Source organism: Trichosurus vulpecula, chromosome 5, assembly GCF_011100635.1.
Source record: "Trichosurus vulpecula isolate mTriVul1 chromosome 5, mTriVul1.pri, whole genome shotgun sequence".
NCBI lineage: Eukaryota > Metazoa > Chordata > Mammalia > Diprotodontia > Phalangeridae > Trichosurus > Trichosurus vulpecula.
In genome coordinates this window covers 93,886,907-93,910,476 of record NC_050577.1, presented here as the reverse complement: position 1 = coordinate 93,910,476, position 23,570 = coordinate 93,886,907, and the positions used below count along the sequence as shown (strand labels likewise).

At 44.6% G+C, this 23,570-nt stretch overlaps 1 protein-coding gene across 1 annotated transcript in view; it reads right to left on the bottom strand.

Moving 5' to 3' along the window:
- SMARCD3 (SWI/SNF related, matrix associated, actin dependent regulator of chromatin, subfamily d, member 3) overlaps positions 1–21,466 on the bottom strand; it is a 47,469-nt gene extending 26,003 nt beyond the window's left edge. The window contains exons 1-2 of the mRNA XM_036760014.1: positions 21,220–21,466; positions 17,599–17,739 (exon numbers count right to left, since the gene is read on the bottom strand). Of these exons, the coding sequence (XP_036615909.1) occupies positions 17,599–17,637 (39 nt within the window). The 5' untranslated portion in view covers positions 17,638–17,739; positions 21,220–21,466. The remainder of the gene's footprint in view (positions 1–17,598; positions 17,740–21,219) is intronic.
- Between the last annotated feature and the right edge of the window lie 2,104 nt (positions 21,467–23,570).

The window sequence follows — 23,570 nt, the reverse complement described above, 5'->3', positions numbered from 1 at the left end:
AAAGCATGGGTGTGAGTTGGCTATGATGGGATGACTTCAAAAAAATAAAATTAAGGGGTAAGAAAGAAGGATGCATCAGGAGAAGGGGGAAGGGACAGGTAGAAAGGGGTAAATTATTTCACACAGAAGAGTAGCAAAAGGAAGAGTTTTTACCAGTAGAGGGGAAGATAGGGAGGGGGGTGGTGGGCAATGCTTGAATCTTACTCTTATCAGAATTGGCTCAAAGAGGGAAAAACATGCACACTTAGTTGGGTATAGAAATCTGTCTTGCCCTATAGGGAAGTAGGAGGGGATGGGGACAAAAGAAGGTGGGGAAGCTGATAGAAGGAAGTTCAGATGTTCAGATGGGAGAAGGAGTGGTCAGAAGCAAAACAGACTTTTGAGGAGGGACAGGATGAAAGGAGAGAGAGGGAGGATAAGCAGGGGAAAATAGGATAAAGGGAAATACACAGTTAGTAATCACAACTATGAATGTGAATAAGATGAACTCGCCCATTAAAAGGAAGCAAATAGCAGATTGGATCAAAAAACAGAATCCAACAATAAGTTGTTTACAAGAAACACACTTGAAGGGTGAGGGGCTCCAGCAAAAGCTATTGTGCTTCAGCTGAAGTAAAAAAAAAAAAGGCAGCAATGGTAATCATGATCTCAGACAAATAAAAGCTAAAATAGATCTAATTAAAAGGGATAAGCAGGGAAACTACATTTTGTTCAAAGGTACCATGTATAATGAGGTAATATCAATACTAAACATATCTACACCAAGTGGTATAGCATCCAAATTCTTAAAGGAAAAGTTAAATGAGTTACAGAAGGAAATAGACATTAAAACTAGACTAGTGGGGGACCTATACTTTCCCCTCTCAAAACTAGATAAATCTAACAAAAAAAAACCCCAAGAAGTAAGTTAAGGTTATGAATAGAATTCTAGAAAAGCTAGATATGATAGGTCTCTGGAGAAAACTGAATAAGAATAGAAAAGAATATGCTTTTTTTCTCAGCAATACATGGCACCTACACAAAAACTGACTCTGTGTTCGGGCATAAAAACCTTATAACCACATACAGAATAGCAGAAGTATTAAGTACATCCTTTTCAGATCATAATGCAATAAAAACTACATTCAATAAATGGCTGTGGAAAAATAGATTAAAATTAATTCGAAACTAAATAATCTAATCCTAAAGAATGAGTGGGTCAAAAAACAAATCATAGAAGCTATATATAATTTCACTAAAGAGAATGACAACATACCAAAATGAGATAACATACCAAATTTTATGGGATGCAGCCAAAACAGTACTTAAGGGAAAATTTATATCTCTAAACACTTACATCAATAAAACAGAAAGAGCAGATCAATGAATTTGGCATGTAACTAAAAAACTAGAAAAAGAACAAATTTAGAATCTTTAATTAGACACCAAATTAGAAATCCTGAAAATCAAAGGCAAAATTAATAAAACTGAAAGCAAGAAAACCACTGAATTAATACATAATACTAGGATCTGATTTTATTAAAAAAAGTAGATAAACCATTGATTAGTTTGATTTTTAAAAAAGGAAGAAAAACAAATTACCACTATCAAAAATGAAAATAGTGAATTCACCACCAATGAAAAAGAAATTGAAGCAATTATTAGAAAACTATTTTGCTTAATTCCATGCCAACAAATATAACAATCTAAATTAAATGGATGAATATTTTAAAAATATAATTTGCCTAGATTAACGGAAGAAGAAATAAAATATTTAAATTGCTCAATCTTAGAAAAAGAAATTGAACAAGCCATAAATGAGCTCTCTAAGAAAAAAGTCCCTAGGACTTGACAGATTCATAAGTGAATTCTACCAAACATTTAAAGAATCATTAATTCCAATACTATATAAACTATTTGGAAAAATAGGTGAAGAAGGAATCCTACCAAATTCCTTTTATGATACAAATGTGATGCTGATAGTTAAACCAGGAAGAGAAAAAACAGAGAAAGAAAACTATAGACCAATTTCCCTAATGAACATTGATGCAAAAATTTTAAATAAAATACTAGCAAGGAGATTACAGCAATATGTCACAAAAATCATACATTATGACTCAGCAGGATTTACACCAGGAATGTAAAGCTGGTTCAATATTAGGAAAACTATCAGCATAACTGACCATATCAATAACAAAAACAACAAAAATCATATGATTATCTCAATAGATGCAGAAAAAGCTTTTGATAAATTACAACACTCATTCCTATAAAAAACACTAGAAAGCATAGGAATAAATGGAGCTGTCCTTAAAATGATAAGTAGCATCTATCTAAAACCATCAGCAAGCATTATGTGTATCAGGGTGAAGCAAGAATGCCCATTATAGTCAATGTTGTACTAGAAATGCTAGCTATAGCAATAAGAGAAGAAAAAGAAATAGAAGGAGTTAGACTAGGCAATGAAGAAACAAAACTATCACTCTTTGTAGATGATATGGTAGTAGACTTAAAGAATTCTCGAGAATCAATTAAAAAACTAGTTGAAATAATGAACAACTTTAGCAAAGTTTCAGGATATAAAATAAGCCCACATAAATCATCAGCAATTCTATATGTTACCAACAAAGTCCAGCAGCATGAGATAGAAAAAGAAATTCCATTTAAAGCAACTGCAGACAATATAAAATACTTGGGAGTCTACCTGCCAAGAAAAACTCAGAAACTATATGAAGACAATTACAAAACATTTTCACATCAATAAAGTCAGATCTAAACAACTGGAGAAATATTGTGCATGGGTAGGCCAAGCTAATAGAATAAAAATGAAAACTTCACCTAAATTAATTTGCTTATTCAGTGTTATACCAATCAAACTCCAAAAATTATTTTATAGACCTAGAAAAAATAATATCAAAATTCATCTGGAAGAACAAAAGGTTAAAAATACCAAGGGAATAAATGAAAAAAAAATGTGAAAGAAGGTAGCCTAGCAGTAGCAGATCACAAACTGTATCACAAAGCAGTAATCATCAAAAAAAAATATGTTACTGGCTAAGAAATGGTGTTGGACCATTTGAATAGATTTGGTACACAATACACAGTAGTAAGCAACAATATTAATCTAGTGTTTGATAAACACAAAGATCCAAGCTTTTAGGACTAGAACTCACTACTTGACAAAAATTGCTGGGAAAACTGGAATGCATTTTAGCAGAAACTAGGTTTAGACCAACATCTCGCACCACATACCAAGATAAGGTAAAAATGGGTACATGATTTAGACATAAAGGGTAATATAATAAACAAATCAGAAAAGCATGGAATACTTTAGATGTCAGATCTATGGATAAGGGAAGATTTTAAAACCAAACAACAGATAGAGAGCATTACAGGATGTAAAATGGATGGTTTTGATTACATTAAATTTAAAAGTTTTTGCATAAAAAACCCAGTACAACCAAGGTTAGAAGGAAAGCAGACAACTAGGAAAAAATCTTTAAATCAAGTTTCTCCAATAAAGGCCTCATCTCTCAAATATATAGAGACCTGAGTGAGATTTATAAGAATACAAGTCATTCCCCAATTGATAGTCAAAGGATATGAATGGACAGTTTTCAGAAAGAAGAAATCAAAACTATCTATAGTCATATGGGAAAATATTCCAAATTACTACTGATTGGAAAAATGCAAATTAAAAACAACTCTGAGGTACCACCTCATACATATCAGATTGGTTACTATGATAGAAAAGGAAGATGGCAAATGCTGGAGAGGAATGTGGAAAAATAGGGACATTAATGCATTATTGGTAGAGTTGTAAAGAGATCTATGCTGGAGAGCAATTTGGAACTAAGCCCAAAGGGCTATAAAACTGTACAAACATACCCTTTGACCCAGCAATACCACTATTAGGTCTGTGTCCCAAAGAGATGAAAAAAAAGGAAAAGGACCTATAGGTACAAAATTATTTATAGCAGCTCTTTTGGTGGTGGCAAAGAATTGGAAATTAAGAAGATTCCCATCAATTGTGGAGGCTAAACAAGTTGTGGTATATGATTATGATGGAATATTATTGTGTTATAAGAAATGATGAACAGGATGATTTCAGAAAAACTCTGAGAAGAATTATATGAACTGATGCAAAGTGAAGTGAGCAGAACCAGGAGAACACTGTAACAACAATATTGCACAATGATCAACAGTGAATGACAGCTATTCTCAGCAATACGATGATCCAAAAATGCTATTCCATCTCCAGAGAAAGAACTGATAAAGTCTGAATGCAGATTGAAGCGTACCTTTTTTTTACTTTCTTCATTTTTCTTGAGGTTTTTTGTCGGGTTTTTGTTTTGTTTTGGTTTGGTTTTTTTTTTTTTGGTCTATGTTTTCTTTCATAACAACTAATATGGAAATGTTTTGCATGACTACACATAAATAATCTTTATCAATTTGCTTGCCTTCTCAATGAGGAGGGAGGGGATGTAGAGAGGGAAAGAATTTGAAACCCAATTTTTTTAAATGTTAAAAATTGTTATTACATATAATTGGAAAAAATAAACATTTTCACTTAAAATTTTTAAAAATATATTTAAATTGCTTGTACATATAACTGGAAAAATATAAAAAAATTTTAAAAGAGTTATGATCTCAATGTTCCCTATGCATGAGTTTAATCTTCCTCCCAAATGATACCCTCCTTAAAGGAAGATCCCTAGATCTATACCAGTGTAAGAAGAGCAATGGGGCTAACTAAGGCTGAGCCCTGGCTCCTTTCAGTGGTCCACATGGTCTGGCCCCTAGCTAACACATCTGTGACCAGCGGATCCTGGTTGGCTCTGAAAATGGGAGTCTGTGTTAGAGAGGGCAGGTGACTGAACCAAGAAGAGCCACCTACTCTGGAAGCTACTGGGAGTGAGGACTATCAGCCTCTTCATTGTCTCTCCTTGACCCGCACAGCCCATAGGGTGGGCAGCTCTGGTCAGCTGTAGTCTTGTATGTGTAGGGGGCCAAATGGTGGTGCATGCCCGGAAGGGCCGGGGTGAACACTCAGCCTCATCACCCCCGTCTCACTACTTTTGCATCCCTGACAGTACTAACTACAGTGTCGCTTACACAGTAAGCACTAAATTTACAGGTTTATTGATTGATTTGGGTGGGAGAGAGTACCGGATCTCCCTATGCTATTATCACCCAGTACAGAGGCTCACCATTAAAAGACTCAATCCCCTAGATGATTGGCATGGCTCTGTTTCTCATCCGGGCCAGTTCACTCCTCTTTAGGCAGCCTGGTATCTCCCCATTCCCGGGGACTCGCCATCTTGGTTCTGGATTTAATGTGGACACTAGATCAGCTTAGCTCGCTGCAACTCAGATCTCCGAAGCTCCAGGCCTCCACAAGCCTCAGACTAGCATTTCTGTAGCACTTCACCGATATTCTCTCATTTTATCCTTATAACAACCCTGGGAGGTAGGTGGGGGCTGTTATTATTCCCAATTTACAGATGAGGAAACTGAGGCAAGCAGGGATTAAGTTACCTGCCCAGGGTTACAAAGCTAGTAAATGTCAGAAGTAGGATTTCATCTCTGGTCTTCCTGACTCCAGGTCACTGCTCTGGGATTATAGGCATATGCCACCACATTCATCTATTGAGTGATTAAAATAAAAGCCAAAATGGTTTGATAAGATAAGTTTTTACCTATAAGGTTGTGTTTGTTTGCATGTTTTTTCTTCCCTAACTTCTGTCCACTCTCCTGACTTCCCTGGCAGGTGGTCAGGTATATCCCCAAAAAGGAAGTACCTGATTTTTCTTTTTTTTTTTTCTTGGCCAGACAATCTGCATCCCGCAGCTTTATTTAATAGCATTCTGGGTTATACTGTAAATAATTTTTCCTTATTCATGGATAATGATTGATTATAACCAACCTGTTAATTATAAACACCAACCAGGTAAATAATGCCATTTAATAACCAATCCCTCCCTCCTTGAATCAAATATGGCTGGACTCTCCTTTCTCCTCAACATGAATATTTTGGTAGTGTTTCTAAAAGATTACACCTTTCTTCTCTCATGTCAGACCACACCCAAGACTAGCTGGAATCCAAACACTTTATCCCTAGCCCAAATGGGGCTAAAACCAAGCCTTTTCTCTAACTTCACACCCTGGACAGATTGCCTTGCTCAACTGTCCCAGGGTGTCCTGCAAAATCCACTTGTACACCAGCCTTTCTTCATGCTGGATTGGCCCAAATGCTAGGAAGTAGCTGATTTCTTTTCCCCTCCATTTCCCACCCAGAACTTGTTTAGGGGAAAGAGTCAGTGATGTGGGATTTTTTTTTTCAATTGGACCAACGAGCGCCCGATTTGTGATTTATAGCGCCATTGTTGTGTTTGTCCTTCGTTCTCAAAGAGGACCATGACATCAGGGAAGTGATGACAAGACTTTGATTTGAGTGAGTGAGGGCTGTTTATAGTCTTAGAATTGCCTTGACCACTGACCACTGACCACTGAGATATGGGTAGCAGAACCTGAACCTAGATCTTTCTGACTCAGAAGCTGGCTCTCGATGCATTTCACCTTGGTCGGGAAATTATGTGGAGGAAAAGAAATCCTGCGTCAACAACTTAAAGTTTTGGGGCTAAGGGATTCAGTGGAGGTTGGAAACAATACGGAAGCCTGTGCGTATTCAGGCAGGCATATACACACGCACAAGCTGTTGGCTTCAGACAGTAGTAGCACAAATGAGTAGAGAGTGATATTGCATGCATAGACTTAAGACAGAATTTCTAGCATGCTTCCAGAGACTGAAGGATGGTCCCATATGACAAGCACCCCCAGCTCAGTAGTAACCACCCACTACGCATACACAGAGGCAAATGCATATTGACTCCTTGCCATAATCCTAAAATCTATCGTGGGAAGTCACTTAACATTTCTTTTTCAGTTCCTCAAGAAGGGGGAATATGAGGAAAATAATAGCACCCTACTTCACAGATTTATCATGAGGGTCCCAGGAAACAACGTACGGAAAGCACTTTGGAACCTCAAAGCGCTATTTAAATGTCAGTTGCTTTTATCTGAAGGAATCTTCTGAAGTTCCAAATTGACCCTCTGGACCATACAATAGATCAAACTGGAATTTCGCCCCTTTCTCTTGCCATCAGGGCAGGAAGCTTCTGGACGACCAAGAGGCCCCAACTGGGCTTCTGAACACAGACAGGCCTACGCAGGCTTTGGGGCCAACCAAGAACCACTGTTTGCTCAAGTCTTTAGGCAGGGAATTACTTCCACATGTCGGATGAACAGCAAATGCTAGGCAGCCCCCTCCCTCCAGATGTAGGTAAAGTGAATGCTCGATGGCTTCCGAGCCTGTGTGTTAAATGATGCTAGAGACTACAGAGAGGAATCACTGCTTCTGAGGGAACAAGGGGGTCCCTCCCTATCTCCTTGATAGTTACAGGCCTGAGTTTAGAAGAACAAAGAGAGTCAGGGGGTGGGTTTGAAAATAAGCAAAGCGTTGGAACCACTAAGGAAGAGCGGTCAAGTTCAGCTCAGTCTGAAACGGGGGAGAATACCAATTTCTCAGGAAGTTAGGGGGGAAAAGGCCCTAAATGAGAATGGCCTGGATTCTGGGAACTAGAGATACTGCTGACTACATGGAAGAAAATCAGTAAAAAGGACATTTACTCCTGAGTCATTGATAGATGCTATATCCAGTATGGAGTATACACACACACGCACGCGCGTGTGTGTTTATACACTCACACAGAGTAACAGATAATATAGATGCTGTATCTATATCCATGACAGAAAGAGCAGTGGACCTGGGTTTGAGTTCTGGTTCTGCCACTGACTATCTGGGTCACCATAAGCAAGTCCCTCATTAGGTATGTGATTTTAAACAAGATTAATAAGAACAGCTAATATTTATATAGCACTTTAAGGTTTTACAAAGCTGTGTGTGTGTGTGTGTGTGTGTGTGCGCGCGCATATATATTTTCTCATTTGACTCTCACAATTATTACGCCCGTGCTATCGCATCCATTTTACAGATGAAGAAACGGATGCTAGGAAAGGTTAAGCGACTTGCCCTGAGTCACAGAGCTAGTGAGTGTCTGAGGTCCAACTCCAGTATTCTTCCTCATTATGCCACCTAGCTGCAAGATGTTGCATAGCTGTGTGCCCTTGGGCAAGTCACTGCGGGCCTCACTTTCCTCCTCTAAAATTCAGGGGTTGGACTAATTAATATCTAAAGTCTCCTTCCAGCTCTAAATCACTCGCCTACTCATCGGTGATTGCCTCACCTGCAGATACTGAATCTACATCGTCCTCACTGTCTGTAGGTGCTTACTTTTATTTATATGAAGTTGGTTTTTTTCTTTAACCAGAAACTATGATTTCATCAGTAGTGTAGAGAACTCCAGGCAAGAAGCATCTTCTACAAAAGCAGATTGGCAATTTATAGTCTTAGCCTGGTGCATGAAGAGGTTATGTGACTTAGCCAGAATCACACTGCCAGTATGTGTCCAGAGGTAGGGGCTTGAACCCAGATTTTCCTAATGCTGAGGCCAGCTTTCTATTCCCTTACACCAGAGGCCACATGTGGCCTTCTAGGTCCTCAAGTGCAGTCCTTTGTCTGAATCCAAACTTCGCATAACAAATCCCCTTAATAAAAGGATTTGTTCTGTAAAACTTGGACTCAATCAAAGGGCCGCACTTGAGGACCTAGAGGTTCCCCACCTTATACCATGCTGCCTTTAAATAGATAAAACTCGAGGACTTGCAAGGGGAGCAGCGTCAGGGCAGGAAAAGCTGAGGGTTTTGGGAATGACAAGAGCCACAGAGAAAGGGTGGAGGGTGGCTTCCCACTCACCCAGGAAGTGCCCAGTCTATCCCATCACTGGCTTAAGAGTCCTGTGCACGGCCACATGGCAGATGAGGTAAGAGACTGCTGACAACACCTCCCAGTGATTGTGAGGGGTCCAGAGGGAGGCCCCCTCCTCACTTGGGCTGGTGGCCCTGGGAATGGCAGGGGGCAGGGCGGGGAACAGACTTCATGAACAGATGAAGAAGCTTAAGCTATGGACAGGATGTAATGAAATAAGACTGTCCCAGAGACATCCGGCCGGGGCCCCTGGGGGAATTGGGGTGGGAACATGGGAACGACCAGCTAATAGAACAGTAATGGACCAAAGGGACCCAGGAGGGTTGTAAATCAGGAATGAGGTTACAAATGCAATTCTGAAACTGGGAGGTGGCCATGACGAGGGAGAAGGAGGCAAGGCAGCCCTGGGCCCAGGCCTGCACCTTCCACTGCAGCCAGTCTGGCTCCTCGCTATTCCCCGAACCAGGCATAGCTATTTCTGCCTCCTACTTGTTCACACCATCCCCACTGCCAGAAAATCCTCTTCAGTTTCCAGCTCGGACCCATCATTCCAAACCAACTGAAGTCTCCCCTCCTCCAGAAAGTCTTCCATGACTATACCTCCCTTCTGGATGCCTATAGCAGCACTTACTGTCTTACTTTTGACACAGGATTGGGGAGGGGGGCGCGGAGAGGGGGGAGAGGAAAGGTGGAGGGGGAGGGGGGAGATGGAGGAGAAAGGAAAGAGGGAAAAAAGAGAGGAGAAGGAAAAGAGGAGGGAGAGAGGAAGGAGGGAGGGAAGGAGGAAAAGAGGGGAGACGGAAAGGGGGAAGAAGAGGAAGAGGGAGGGAAGAACGGAGGGAAGAGTGGAAGACAGGGAGGAAAAAAGGGGAGAAGGAAAGGGAGAGGGAGAGAGGGAGAGAAGAGGGAGGGAAGGAGGGAGGGAAGAAAAGAGGGGAAAAGGAAAGGGGGAAGAAGAGAGAGAGAGGGAGGGAGGGAGGGAAGAGAGGGAAGAAAAGAGGAGAGAAGGAAAGGGGGGAGGGAGAGAATCTCCCAATCTGGTTCTCATTTACAGCAGAGGCCATGACTTTTACCTAGGATTATAGGATTCAGAACAGGAATTGACCTTAGAGATCATCTTAATGTCCTTATCTGTAAAGGTCTTTTTACAGATGAAGAAAATGAGGATCTGCCTAAGGTCCCACAGGCATCATGAGCCTTCACCAGAACCCAGTTCCCTCTGATTCCACACCAGGTACTGTTCTCACTACTGTACACTCCCTTGCCCCCAGTGTCTTGTACACAGTAGGTGCTCAATAAATACTTTACTGAACAATTTGATTGAGGCACAGCTCTATAGTCTGGGAGGTACAGAAGAAAGGAGAATGAAACTGTGAAGAGTAAAAGTTGTGTGTGTGCATGTGTGTGTGTGGGGGGGTGAGCTGGTAGAGGGTGAGAGCCTAAGATGAGCAAGATTTCTGGGGTATGGGGAGAGGCATGAAGTCTGATTGTTCTGTTGAAATTCTGGAAGGCTTCCCTTCCCTCTCACTGTGCCCTGGGATTAAAAATAAAAACAAACAGTGTTGTTTCCTCTTTTGTTCAACAGACCCGGTGTAAGCTTCTCCCAGATCCCCTGCATCAGGGTTGTCATTGTCTCACGTTTCTCAGCTCTCTTCTAGTTACAAAAATTACAGAATCTCGGAGACCATCTAGTCCAACCCCTCCTGTACAGGAACCCTTCCCTCAGTAAAACATACCCATGGCATCACAGATCTAAAGCGCAAGGGAACACAGAGACCACATAGTGAAAAAAAACCTCTCCCCCTTCCCATCTTACGGATGAGGAGGCTGAGGCCCATGAATGTCCCCCCTCCCCCTCCAGTAAGTTAAGTTACTTGTCCAAGGTCACACCTCAGTCACACAGGTACTAAGTGTCAGAGGTGAGATTTGATCTCCTTATCATCAGTGCCAGGGTGCTTTCCACTGAACCACGCTGGTACCATCTCAGTCATCCAGCCTCCAACTGGAGCCTCCTGGTGAGAAGAAACACTCCTCTAAGATGCTGCGCATTCCACTTCTGGACAATTCTAATTACTGGGAGTTCTTTCTTAATATGGTACCTAAATTTGCATATAGTAGGTATTTTCCCAGCCTTGACATGGAACAATGAAGGAGTAATGACTTATCCTTGGGGCCACTCAGGCTACAGAGAGGTTTGGACTGTGAGCTTCACTCTGGGACAAAAGACCACAAACCAGACCATGTAAATATGGAGCCAAGAGTAGGGTTGGGTGCCATCGGGAAATTGAACTCCAAGCCAATCCCACTACCTTCTTCCCCAAGAAAGCACAAGTTGGTTGTGACCAAAGCAAATGAACCAGTTATGAAAAGCCTCCCTACTGGAAATATTTCTAAGGAAGAAAATGGAAAAACTAGAGATGGGATGTCCGGGGATGGCTCTCCCTATAGACAGAGCAGGTCAACCATCTGCAGGGCATGGCTGAAGGGTCAGCAGGCTCCCCTGACCTCTTCCTTACTGACTTTCCACAGTCACCAACAGTCACTTTGGAGGTCTAAGGTATTATGAAGATACTGACTGGTTGAGGGAGATGCTATCAACACAACTAACCACAGAGATTAGTTGATCAGATTAACTCCAGGGAATGGGGGAGGCTTATGATGTACCAGGTACTGTGCTAAGCGCTTTTTACAAACATCATCTCGGTTGATCCTTACAATGACCCCATCAAGTAAGTGTTATTTTTGTCTCCATTTTGCAGTTAAGGAAACTGAGGCAAACTGAGTGACATGGCAAACCCCTGAAGTATCTTTGACAAGAAAACCCCAAATGGAGTCAGGACTGAAACAAGCAAACAAGGAGTAGGGACTAGGCAATGACTTTTGACCAGAGACTTCTGCTGTAGAGGAAAACCAATATAAGCTCTTTCTCCTAATAGAGGGAGGTCTCTAAGGGGGTTCCAGAGGGCTCTCCCCAGCCTCGTTCTGTTCAACGTTTTTATCAGTGACCCAGAGAAAAACCTACACATATTTATAAAAATTGCAGGTATCACAAAGCTGGGAGTACTTGTATCCCTTAGGATACAGGAACTTTGACGGCATGGGAAAATTGGCTCAACCTAACAAGATTAAATTTTACAGGGATAAATATAAAGCGATGCCTTGGGGTTCAAAGATCAATTGTATAAGTAAGGAAAGACCTGGTTTAATGACAAGTCAAGTGAAAAGAAAAACTTAGGAATTCCTATCCTAGAAGGACATGGACAAACATAGTAGAGGATAGCAGCCATAGAGATGAGGGGACTGAAGACTATGCCATATGATAATCAGTTGAAGGAACCAGGCACATTAAACTTGGAGAAGACTGAGGCGGCACTTAATAGTATTATCTTGAGGAATTTGAAGGACTGTCACATGGGAAGGGGGATTAGATTTATTTGGCCTGGCCCTAGGAGACAGAGCTAGAGCTAATGGGTGGATGCTACAGCAATTCGAGGTTTGATTCAAATGAAGAAACCAGAGCTGCCCAACAGAGGAAGGGGCTGCTTTGTGAATGCAAGTTCACTTTTTGACCCTAGCAGAAGAGGGATGATCATTGCTCAGGAACCTTCTAAAAGATTCCTGCTAAAATAATCTCGAAGGACCCTTCTGCCTCCCAGATCCCTGAGTTCAAATACTGCTTCAGACACTTGCCAGCTGTGTGACCTTGGGCAAGTCACTTAACTTCAGTCTGCCTCAGTTTCCTCAACTATAAAATGGGGATGTTGATAGTAAGATACATACTAATATATAATATGTAATGATAATAATGATAGTATCTACCTCCAAGGGTTGTTAAGATCAAATGAGATAATATTTCTAAAGCACTGTGCACAGTTCCCAGAATATATAGTAGGTAACTTTGGTAAATCCTTCTTCCCTCCCTATATTAATAAAAGTATACATCTTCCTCATCTACTTCCCTCCCATCCACACTGAAAAAAAACCCAAAAAAACAAAAGAACATGGTAGATTCTGGCTTGAAAAAAAATATGGGAAAAATGAGTTTGAAACAATGAAGGAGCTCAAGTTGGAATCCTTCTATTCTGTGTCCTATACTCATGTTTGTCTTGGATCATACATCCCCAGATTGGGGACACTCCTAGGGGAATTTAGGGAAATTCACACTGAGTGGTGGGTGAGTAGTCTCTTGTGAATTAGCCCTATCTGACAGGAATTAAAGAAAGGGTCAAGAAAGTGAAATGATTTGCCCAAGGTGACATAGTAAGTTAATGGCAGAGGTGGGATGAGAACCTTGGTGTCTGAATTCCCAATCTGGTGTACTGTTCATTATTGACCCACCCAAGAGTCCACCGGTCTTTAGGTACCTGTGGTCTTCCCCCTTGCCCCTCTCTAGCCCTGTGTACACCCAGACCAACACCAGCCATGGCTGCGGCACAAGGGAGCAGGCTCTAATAGGAGGATGGGCTCTGGGCCATCAGCTCCAACCCCAGGAAAGAGTCTTGGCACTCACCGATGATTGCTCCCTAGAGTCATTAGCCTAATGTGTTGCTCTGGCCAGGGCCAGACAACTTCGGAGCATCTTCAGGAAGGGGGCTAACAACCTACCGAAAACATTTTCCTTTCCTCTGATGAAAGCCACAGCAGGTTCACAATTACAATGCCACGTACACCTCTGGTTGCTGCCCCTCAGGAAAGATGGAAGGGAGCTAGGGACAGATGGGAGAAGGGCAACTAAAACAAGAGGTTGGCACTGGGAGGAAGGAGGGGGAAAGATGCCATCCACAGACCCACCAAAAGAGCCAGCCTCTTCAGTCTAGAAGGAGGGGGCTGAGTGGGGAGGTAAGAAGCAAAGGGAAAGGGGGAACCAGGCCCTATTCTTCAAATCCCTTCTTTTGAAGTTTAAAGATTTATTTAGAATAAACAAAAAGTAGTCACTAGGATGTAGGCTCCTTGAGGCAGGTATTATTTTTGGCATTCTTCCAAATGGTCAGATGCCTGGTACATAGTAAGTGCTTAATAAATGCTTTGTCGATTAGCTAAAGTTTCAGGTGTTTCACAGAAAACAGTACATTTTCAGGAAGTCCCCACAATGTAATACAGAATAAGACTCTAAACAGCTTTAAAAGAGGCTGAGGTAGATAAATCTGTTGCTGAAAGATACTCGCTGGATTACTAAGGGAAGTCAGGGAAGTTTGGAGCAGCTCCCCAAATATGTAAGGGTGACTTCAGGGAGGTATGAACAATGCTTCCCACAAAAGGCCCCTCAGGTTTATCAGGGAAAAAAAAACCCGCTGAGCTGAAAGGTCCCACGGGGCTGACAACCAGGGCTGACCCCAGCAGGTGACCCGATATTGCTGGGATGCTAGCAATCATCATTACCCACTCAGGGCAGCCGCCTGCCTGCCTGTCCCAACCTCTGAGATGCTGGAGCTCAGCTTCCTTCTGGTGACACCTCCAAATTCATTAACTCCGCCACTTAGCACCAGCTAATGAGCACTCACTTACAATCACACCCGCACACTCTGTGGAAAGATGGGCGCCAGATGCCAAGTGCCATCGTTCACTTCACCGACCCAAAGTGCAGTCTAGACGCCGTCGAGGGGGGTGAAGAGGGGGGAGGCTTGTCAGCATCCCAGTGACTGAGTATGTTCTCTCTCTGCCAAAACAATGTTTAAAAAAAACCCCACCCCAGCCCCATAACCTACTTGTGTTAAATGGAAGCCAATTTTATGCTAATGTAACCCAAAAATAAAACACTCAAGACATCATGAAGCACATCTCCCCTTCTGCCATGATCACTAGGTTTGATGTTCCTTGAATTAAAAGTGGCCTCCATTCCCTCATGAATCCTGGAATGACTGGAGGACATTTTTAAGGCCCATAGTAACCCAGGTGTTCAGTGCAGACAGCAGATTACCATTAGGGTTGCCGGGCCTCCCAGTCCTCCCCCCAAGCTGGACCCTTCCAAGAAGGCCTGGCAAATACCCGAGGCATCACTAGGGATACCTTCTGGGACTCTCATCTTTCCTGTTTCCTCTTCACCCTCAGGAAAATACTAACAGAAAAGGGTACTGTCCCTGCGGCCCAATGTGCAACAGAAACACAATATTCTCAAAGTCTGCCTTCAGTGACTCCATGTACTTTTTTGTGCACTTGTCTCTTTTTCCAATAATTCCCCCGCCGCAAGTATCAGAGCCACAGCTCTCATACTGACTGTCTGGTAGTAGGCCCCTACCTCTCATCAAGGAAGACAGCAACAGAAAAACTAATTTAAATTACACAAAAGTGTTACCCCTTCCCCAAAGTTTCTTGAATTAAAAAAAAAGGTACAAAAGGGGAGAGCCTCAGTGAGAAGCAAATTTTTAATCCAAAAGAATGAATCCCTAATGGTAAAAATTTGGGCTGTCAGATACAGGCCAGTGGAAGGAGGTGCTAGAGGGAGGGAGCTCTTCCTAGTCCCCCTCAAATCATGAATCCCATATGGATTGCCTACAATAAGGCTGGCCTTGTCCTTCTCCTTAATACATGCCTCGAGGGCAGTCTGACTTTGGCCCTGCATGCAAGTCACTGGGGCTGGGCACAGCTTGAATCTCATTGTGTTTCCATGGTGATAGGTTAGCCTGGTCACTACCCCATGCTGTTCTAATCCCAGAATCACGCACCAGGCCTGGAAGCAGGCATTTGTAGACTGCCCACTCACCTGGCAAGGTGTAACAGTTTGGGGTGGGAAGCTCTCTGAGACACATCCCTATTATTGCCTCGCCTCCCTCTCCCCCAACAGAAAAGAAGAAGTTGCTCAAGGGGGAGGGGTGTATAACCACCTTCCATGTATACTTCTGTACAGCCATAGGTCCCCCAAAACCCAGCTTAAACCCCGCTTCTTTGGAGAAGACTAGCCCCAGAAGAAATGGTATCTCTTTTCTTGAATTTCAGGCAGCACTTACTGCCCTGTACCATGGTTTACCAAGTCTCACGTACGGCCTGGTATTGTCAGTTACCTTTTCAAGTGTACACCTCTGATGCCCCAGCTAGATCTAGACCGCAAACTTCTGAAGGAAAAGTACCAGAGTTAAAACCCAGAGGCGACAAGGTGGGCCAATTTTTAGAAATGCATAAATTTTTAATGCCAGAAAATTCCACTCTTTGGGGCACACGGGCATTTGTCTTGTGATAAATTAAGACTTAACACCTCCGGTAGAGGGTGACTATTTCCAAATACCTCTGCAAGGGAGAAAGGGTTGATAATTTTCAAACTTCGCCTAGGGCGTGGAAATACTTTGTCTGAGCTCTGGCAGGGACCACACTTTATGCTTTTTTTTTGTATTCCTGATATCTTCCAGCACAATGCCATGTACACAGTGGGGTTCAAAATATATTTGTTGATTGATCCTGAGAGATAAACCATAAAGTCTGGTCAATATGTTAGATCAGGGGCTGGGAAAGTGACACATCTGATCTGGTAAAACCAATAGTGATCTAGGACACCTGGGATCAACCTTGGTCCAACAGCTAGAGGGTAGGGAGGGAAGACATCCCCTGCCTCCGCCTCACTGTGTGTGACTCTGGACAAGGAATTCCATTTACCATTCTATACCTTGGTACTGCCTTCTGTACAACGGAGGAGTAAACTAGGAACATCCACTGTTTTTCTTGAGTACAGGAGTGATTGAGCCAGTGGCCAGGCTGGGCTCTAAGCACCTATGAAGATCCAGTCCTTATGGGCTTGGAGTACAATTTTTGGTTGCCACAGCAACCTCTTTAGAGGCTTCCATGGGAGAATTTACCTTATTGAGGAAGAAAGTACTGTAGAAGGCTCTCTTAGATATACTGAGGTTTCAAAACCACCTCCTTCCATCCTTCCTCCCTCTTCAAATCTACCCCCCCCCTCCCCAAAAGCTCTCCCCCTTCCTGGGTCACACAAAGGTGTTTGTAGGCATGAGGAGTATGCGTATGAGTGCTGGTGATGGAAGAAGGTCTGGGTGGTTTTGTTTAGAGAGGGAATGTGTGTACAGTCTCTAGGTTCAGAGAAAAGATCTGCACACATATACACGGTTTAGTAAACATGTATGTGAAGGGAGAGCACATGTATAGGAAGGTCACAAGTGTTTTTGCTTATAAACTAAGTAGGTGTGTGGAGGGCTATAAGTGTCCAAGGAGATTGTATGCATAAGTATATGTGGATTGGGTTTCTCTGCAGGTGAAGGGAGGGCTGCATGTGTGTCCCTACATATAGAGAGAATGTGTCTTGGTACAGGAAAATGTGTATGTGTCCTGGGGGTGGGAAAAGAGAGGGAGTACATGTAGAAAGGAGTAGAATAGGTATGAAAAAAATGTATTTGTGCATACAGGAACTACACTAAAACATATCAGAATTCTCAAATATTTAAACATTAACATATCAGAAAACCTGGCCCCCAAACTCCATTCTTTCCTTGGCTCAGGGTAGGAGTGGGGAAGAAGAGAACCTAGTTGATGCCAATCATAGAAGAAGTCAGTTGTGGAGAGCAGGGGTGGGGTGGCATTGCCACATGAGAAGGAACAGAAGAGAAGGAAGGAGGCTACGGAGAAACAGGCACACACTTCACATAGGAAACAGTCCATATCCAGTGAGCAACAAAATGGGTTGAGCTAGAGAAGGCAAGCCAGTGTTTAGCCCTGAGCAAGACCATGAAGAGGCTGAGGACTATGACTGAGGGCTAAGTGTGGGAGGGTAGGCAGGCAGAGGAACCTACCTGTACCACGGTGGGCGGGTGCTGAAGGCCTGGAGTCATAGATGGCTGAGTCCCTTGGTGGGAGAATCATCCAGTGCCCCCTTGGCGCCCTGTTCCTGAGGGCTCCACTCCTCCAGCACCAGGGGCCATTCTGAGGAGAATCTGAAAGAACAGGATGGGAAGGTGGGAAGGGCTAAGACTCCCTTCCCCCAAGCTCATTGCCGTACACCTAGGATCACCAGGAAGGAACCAGAGGGGGGAAAGGCAGACGCTGGAGTGAGGCCATCGTCCTGTGCCCCTGATGGTGGCCAACAGAGAAGGATGAAGAGATCTGAGTGAGGTGATATCAGCTGACATTTACAAAGTACTTTAGGTATATATTGGAGATACAGAACATGTAAATACACATACATATGTATAGATGTCCTATATATCCTCCTGTCACAACAACTCTGTGAAGTAGATAGTCCAGGTCCCAATGTTACAGAAGAGGAAACTGAGACTTGGAGAGATTAGACATCTTGCTCAAGGTCACACAACAAGTTAAGTGGGAGAACTGGGATTTGAATCCAGGTCTTCTGTCCTGGAGTCTAAGCCTGGACTCCAAATCCAATACTCTTTTTGCCAAACCACAGTTGTTTCCCTTAGCGTAGGCTGAAACATAGCTAAGGCCAATGAATGGAGATGAGGGGGTGGGAAGGAGAGTAAGAAGTAGGATATGGGGGAGGGAAGGAAGCTGGTCCTAGAGAAAAGAAAGGATGGAATGAGAAAAGGAAGCAGAGAGTAGGGCTAGCCAGAGAGAGGTAATGGCCCCTGGTGCCAAAGTCTGAGGCAGTGGGCAGATTGGAAGTGCCCAGGGGGTGGGCATCACAATAAAAGGTCACGAGTTGGAACAATATCCAGGAAGCACAAGGTTCCAAAATTGATATTAGCTTAAGTCCTGGCAGGGTAAACACAGGGGCCGAATTGGGCACTGGGGCATTCACATGCTTAAGAGTCATGTGAGGCTCCATTGTCAGAGATAGGCAGTATTGGAATGATAATGACAGTAATGATCATGTTAATAATAACTAATCTCATACAAATCTACATACATGCAGGGAGCAGCACCAAAACCCCATGAGGTAGACACCACAGGTATTTTGCAGGCTGTGCCCACACAGTGGGTAAGAGGAGGGATATTAAAGGGGAGGACAGAGACGGAAGCATCACAAGGGAGATGGAGCCAGTGTTGGAGGCAGAAGCTGAGCCAATTCTGGGGTGGGGTGGGGGGGGGCGGAGGCAGAGGCCAGAACAGGAGAGGCTGGGGCAGAGGAAGAGACAGTTCAGGAAGGTCAAGGGCAGTGGGGGAAGGTAAGGAGTGGGGGGAGAGAAAGGAGACAGAGCCAGTACAGGGGCAGGGGGAGAGAGGCAAAGTCTGGAGGAGGAGTGTGAAGGAGACTGGGGCAAGTGGCATCATAAGGACAGAGGGGAGGAATGCAGATGCCGGGCCTATTCAGGGAGGATGGAGAGTCAGGGGCAAAGCCAAGGTAAAGGGGACAGTGCAGAAAGGACAGGGTCAGACACAGTACAAGGGAGAGAGGCCAGGCTAGTGCAGGAAAGCCTGGGGCAGAAATGGAGCCAACTCCAGGGAGGAGAGTGAGGCAGAGCCAGTGAGGGGCAGGGTAAAGAGAGGCAGGGCCAAAGGCAGTGCAGGGTTGGGGGGGGAGGTGCAGAACTAGAGACAGAGGCAGTCCAAGAGGTGGACAAAGGCAGAGGCAGTGTGGAGGGGGAGGGGGGGAAGTGGGGGGGAAGAGCCAGTAAAGGGAGAACAGAAGCAGAGGAAGTAGAAGGGAGGGAAGGAGCCAATGCAGGGAGGATGGGAACAGAGGCTGTGCAGGAGGGACTTAGACATAGAGCTGGGGGGGGGGGGGGAGGGAGCAAGAGGCAGAGGCAGGGCCAGTGCTGGAAGGATGGAGACAGAAGCAGTGCAAAGTGGGGGCGGGGCAGAGCCAGTGCATGGGAAACTGATGGGGCCAGGTCAGGGGGGAATCTGCAAATCTAGCACGTATGTGTCCAGGTAGGTTAGCGGTGATGGAGCAGAGGAGAAGGGCTAGGGTAGAGGGGCAGGACTGGGACAGTTCCAGGTTTATAAGATATCAGTTTCTCAGTTTTGAAGTCTCCTATTAAGCCCGCTGTCCACACAACCACAGTGAAAGTTGGTCAGAGCTTCCAGCTTGGCTCCTTTGAGACAGATCTCCACAATCTTCCCAGTCACACCTGGATAGGTTAAATGCTACTTCTCACCCTTACCCTCCTTCCCCCACCTTGCATCTCAGGTTTACGTTCACATCTGGTGACAAGAAAAGCTGGAGTCTCAAGGAGTTAGCCCTGCCCTGATGGAAGATAAACAATATGGTGTAGTGGAAAAAGGACCTGGGGGTCCAATTTTAACTGTTCAGACCTGTGTGACGTTGGATAAGTAATTTTGGCTTCAGTTTCTCATCTCTAACATAAAGGGGTTGAACTAAATGATTTCTAAGATCTACCTTCTGGCTTCTAAATTCTAAGAATCTATCTATCTATCTATCTATCTCTTTTTTTAAGTGAAATTCTCAATAGTCTAACAAGCTTAGTCCTGGGGTCCTAGGCTAATCTTCATGGCTGAGTGTAAGAGGAGAGGATGCTCTAGAGAGGGGGTCAGGCATAGAAGTCAGTGCCAGAGGTGTGTATATGTGGGCATTCTAGATCATGGAGTAGTCATGACAGGTGGGGAAGGCAAGCGGAAGGGTGTTACCAGAGGAAGAGTACCTGTGGATGGGAAGGGTGTATGTGTATGCGTGTGTATGCGTGTGTGTGTGTGTGTGTGTGTGTGTGTGTGTGTGTGTGTGAGTGTGTGAGAGAGAGAGAGAGAGAGAGAGAGAGAGAGAGAGAGAGAGAGAGAGAGAGAGAATAGGCTAGGTGATGTTAAGAAGATAGGGTGTTGAGGGGGGTGTATTAGGTGGGGAGTGAAGAGAATGGGAAAGGTGAGAAGAGCTTAAGGGGTCAAGAATGGGGTATGCCAGGAGAAAGAGATGTTGGGAGGGTGCCCAAAGCTGTAAAAGGAAAAAGAGAGGTATTTTCAGTAGGGAAAGGAGGCTTTGCAAGACTGAGGGGGAGGAGGAGAATGGGGGAGGGAGATGTCAAGTGGGGGAGGGGTGTGCCAGGCAGGAGGAAGAGGATGGCCCGTTCAGGACAAGAAGGATGCCATGAAGAGGGGCTAAAGGGATGCCAATTGGGGAAGAATGATACAGGGGTGGAAGAATGGAGGAGATGCCGGGGGTGCGTATGTGCCAGGAGAGAGATACCAGTCTGGGAGGAGAGAGGGAGATGAGAAGATGCCAGGCAAGGAGGGGAGGGGCTATGCCAGGAGGGAGATGCCAGTCCGGGAGGGGAGGGGTAGATGCAGGCAGGAAGGGGAGGGGGTGATGCCAGAAGGGAAGGCGATGCCAGTCCGGGAGGGAAGGGGGAGATGAGGAGATGCCAGGTCGGAAAAGGAGGGGGAGATGCCGGGGGGAGGGGAGGGAGGTTGCCAGGCAGAGAGGGGAGGGAGGGGAGACGCCAGTTGGAAGTGGGGGATGCCAAGCAGGGGGCTGCAGGGGCCGGGCCGCCCAGGTGGCTCACCTGCTCCCGGAGCTGCTCCGGTTCTGGCCCCGGGACTCCCAGCCCCGCGCTCTGGCCCTGGCCCCTCTCCCCGGCTTGGTGCTCGGGCTCAGGCTCGGCCAGCCCGGGCGCCTGCGCCGCTGCAGCCCCGGAGCGGGGGAGGCGCAGGGAGCGTCTGAAAAGAGCGTGGAGCGTGCGGCGAGTTAGGGATCGGAGCAGGGAGCGGGGAGCAGTGAAGGGGAGCCCCCCATCTCCTTCCTCACAATGCATCACTTTCCTGCATGGGGCGCTGCACTCCACCAGCAGCCCCTGCCCACATCCATTTGGAGGCACGCTCGCATTGATCCACACATGTCCGTTTGCAGACAACCACACAGATAGACACATGTCCAGGAACTCAGAGGCCAGCCCCCAGACAAGCACCCACCTAGACACAGACCCACCCCCACACAGGCACCCACATTGGCGGACTTAGAGCCACCAGGCCTTTCCCAATCAGTCATTCAGAAATACATTTGAAGGAAGGAAAGCCTTGGGGGTAGGACCTTGGGGTTGAGATCTGGGCCAGGATCTAACACCTTCTGGGCCTGGATATTAGGACGCTTGTCAGTGACTGTGATGCCTTATCAATCAAAAGGAGCCAGGTCTCTGTTGGATCAGCAGCCTGATCTGGGGATCCTGAAGTTATCCAGTGGATTCTGCTATTTCAGGAACCTATCTACTGATAAGAAGACAGGGCCCTGGCTGGGAATGGGGCTGGCGTTATGAGTAGGAGTTGTAGGTGGCACCCCACAATAATGGAGCTCCTGGCAGGAAATTCTATTAAGCAATCCCTTTCACTTTTCTGTGCCTCAGTTTTCTTACCTATGTCACAGCAGCTGTCCTACAGAGCATGCACAGGGATAGGCCTGGGCCCTGGCCACTTCCGGTTGACTCACGTCATGCTCTATGAAATGGCTCCTCTTACATTTATAGAGAGAAGAGGTTGCCCAGATGATCTCTAAGGCAACTTTCCAGTCCTAATTTTCTATGAATTGAGAGCCCTGAGATTTACAAACCACTTGATTCCATACAAGTCAAGCACCTCTCCAAGCTTATTTCTTCCTCTACACAATAGAGGAAGTAATTCTTGTGCTAGGTAGCCATTGCCTACGGGAGTTACGGGGTAAACTGGGCAGCCAGCGTTGGTTAGGACCCCATGCAGATGGCATTCGGCACAACTGTAAATTGTATCAACATCTACCATCAGCTCCATCTTCTCTCCCTCCCTTTTAGCTGCAAGGTGGCTTCTGGCTCTCTGACCCAGCATTGCCTGGCCTCCTACCTTCAGCAGGAGCACAGTAAGAATTTTTATGACCACCGCCCTTTTTGTCTTGGGAAGGGCACCCTTCTTTTCCGAAGCTGGGCTCTCTCATTTTTCTTCTCTCCTAGATCTGCCATGCCTACAGACTTTCCCAGTTTCCTTGGGAGACCACACACAGACCACCCATAAGCAGGGATGATTTTTAAAGGCGCTTATTAAAAGAAACAAAGGGGGAGGAGGGGAACCTACTGCAGTTAGAATGAAACAGCTTTATCTGTTCCCTAGTTACAAAATTGTTTTTAAATCTTTGCCCTGCTTCTCTCCCTATATGAATAGAAAAAGCGAATGACTGGGGTTGGAGCCCTTGGCTTTTGGCTGTAGGATCTTGGGCAAAACACTGGATCTCTTTAAGCCATGGTTGCCTCCTCTTTAAAATGGGAATAAGAATGATTAGCAGGCACATTCTAAGTCCCCTTAGAACATTCTCTGATACTGTAATACCTTTCAAAGTTGTTATGAAGATCAGAGAAGAATGCATTTGAAAGTGATTTGTAAACTGTTAAAAAAAACACAACAATACAAATGCAAGGAATTAAACTTATTTTTCTGAACTTTGGGAGAGCTTGGTTCAATTCACACTAGAGAACTCCCAGAGTTTCTTTGCCTTGAGTTCTTTTTTTAAATATAAATTTATTTTTTTATTTTTAGTTTACAACATTCAGTTCCACAAGGTTTGAGGTTCCAAATTTTCTCTCCCTCCCTCTCCTCCCCCCTTGCCCCCCCAAGATGGCATGTAATCCAATGTAGGTTCTACATTTACCTTCACATTGAACTTGTTTACATATAGTCCAGTTGTAAAGAAGAATTATAACCAATGGAATGAATCATGAGAAAGGAGAAATGAAACCAAAAAAAAGGGAAAAAAAAGACAGCAAAAAGTTTGCCTCAATCTGCATTCAGACTCCATAATTTTTTCTCTAGATGTGCGTAGCTTTTTCCATCATGAGTCTTTTGGAACTCTCTTTGAACCTTGTATTGATGAGAGGAGTCAAGTCTATCAAAGTTAGTC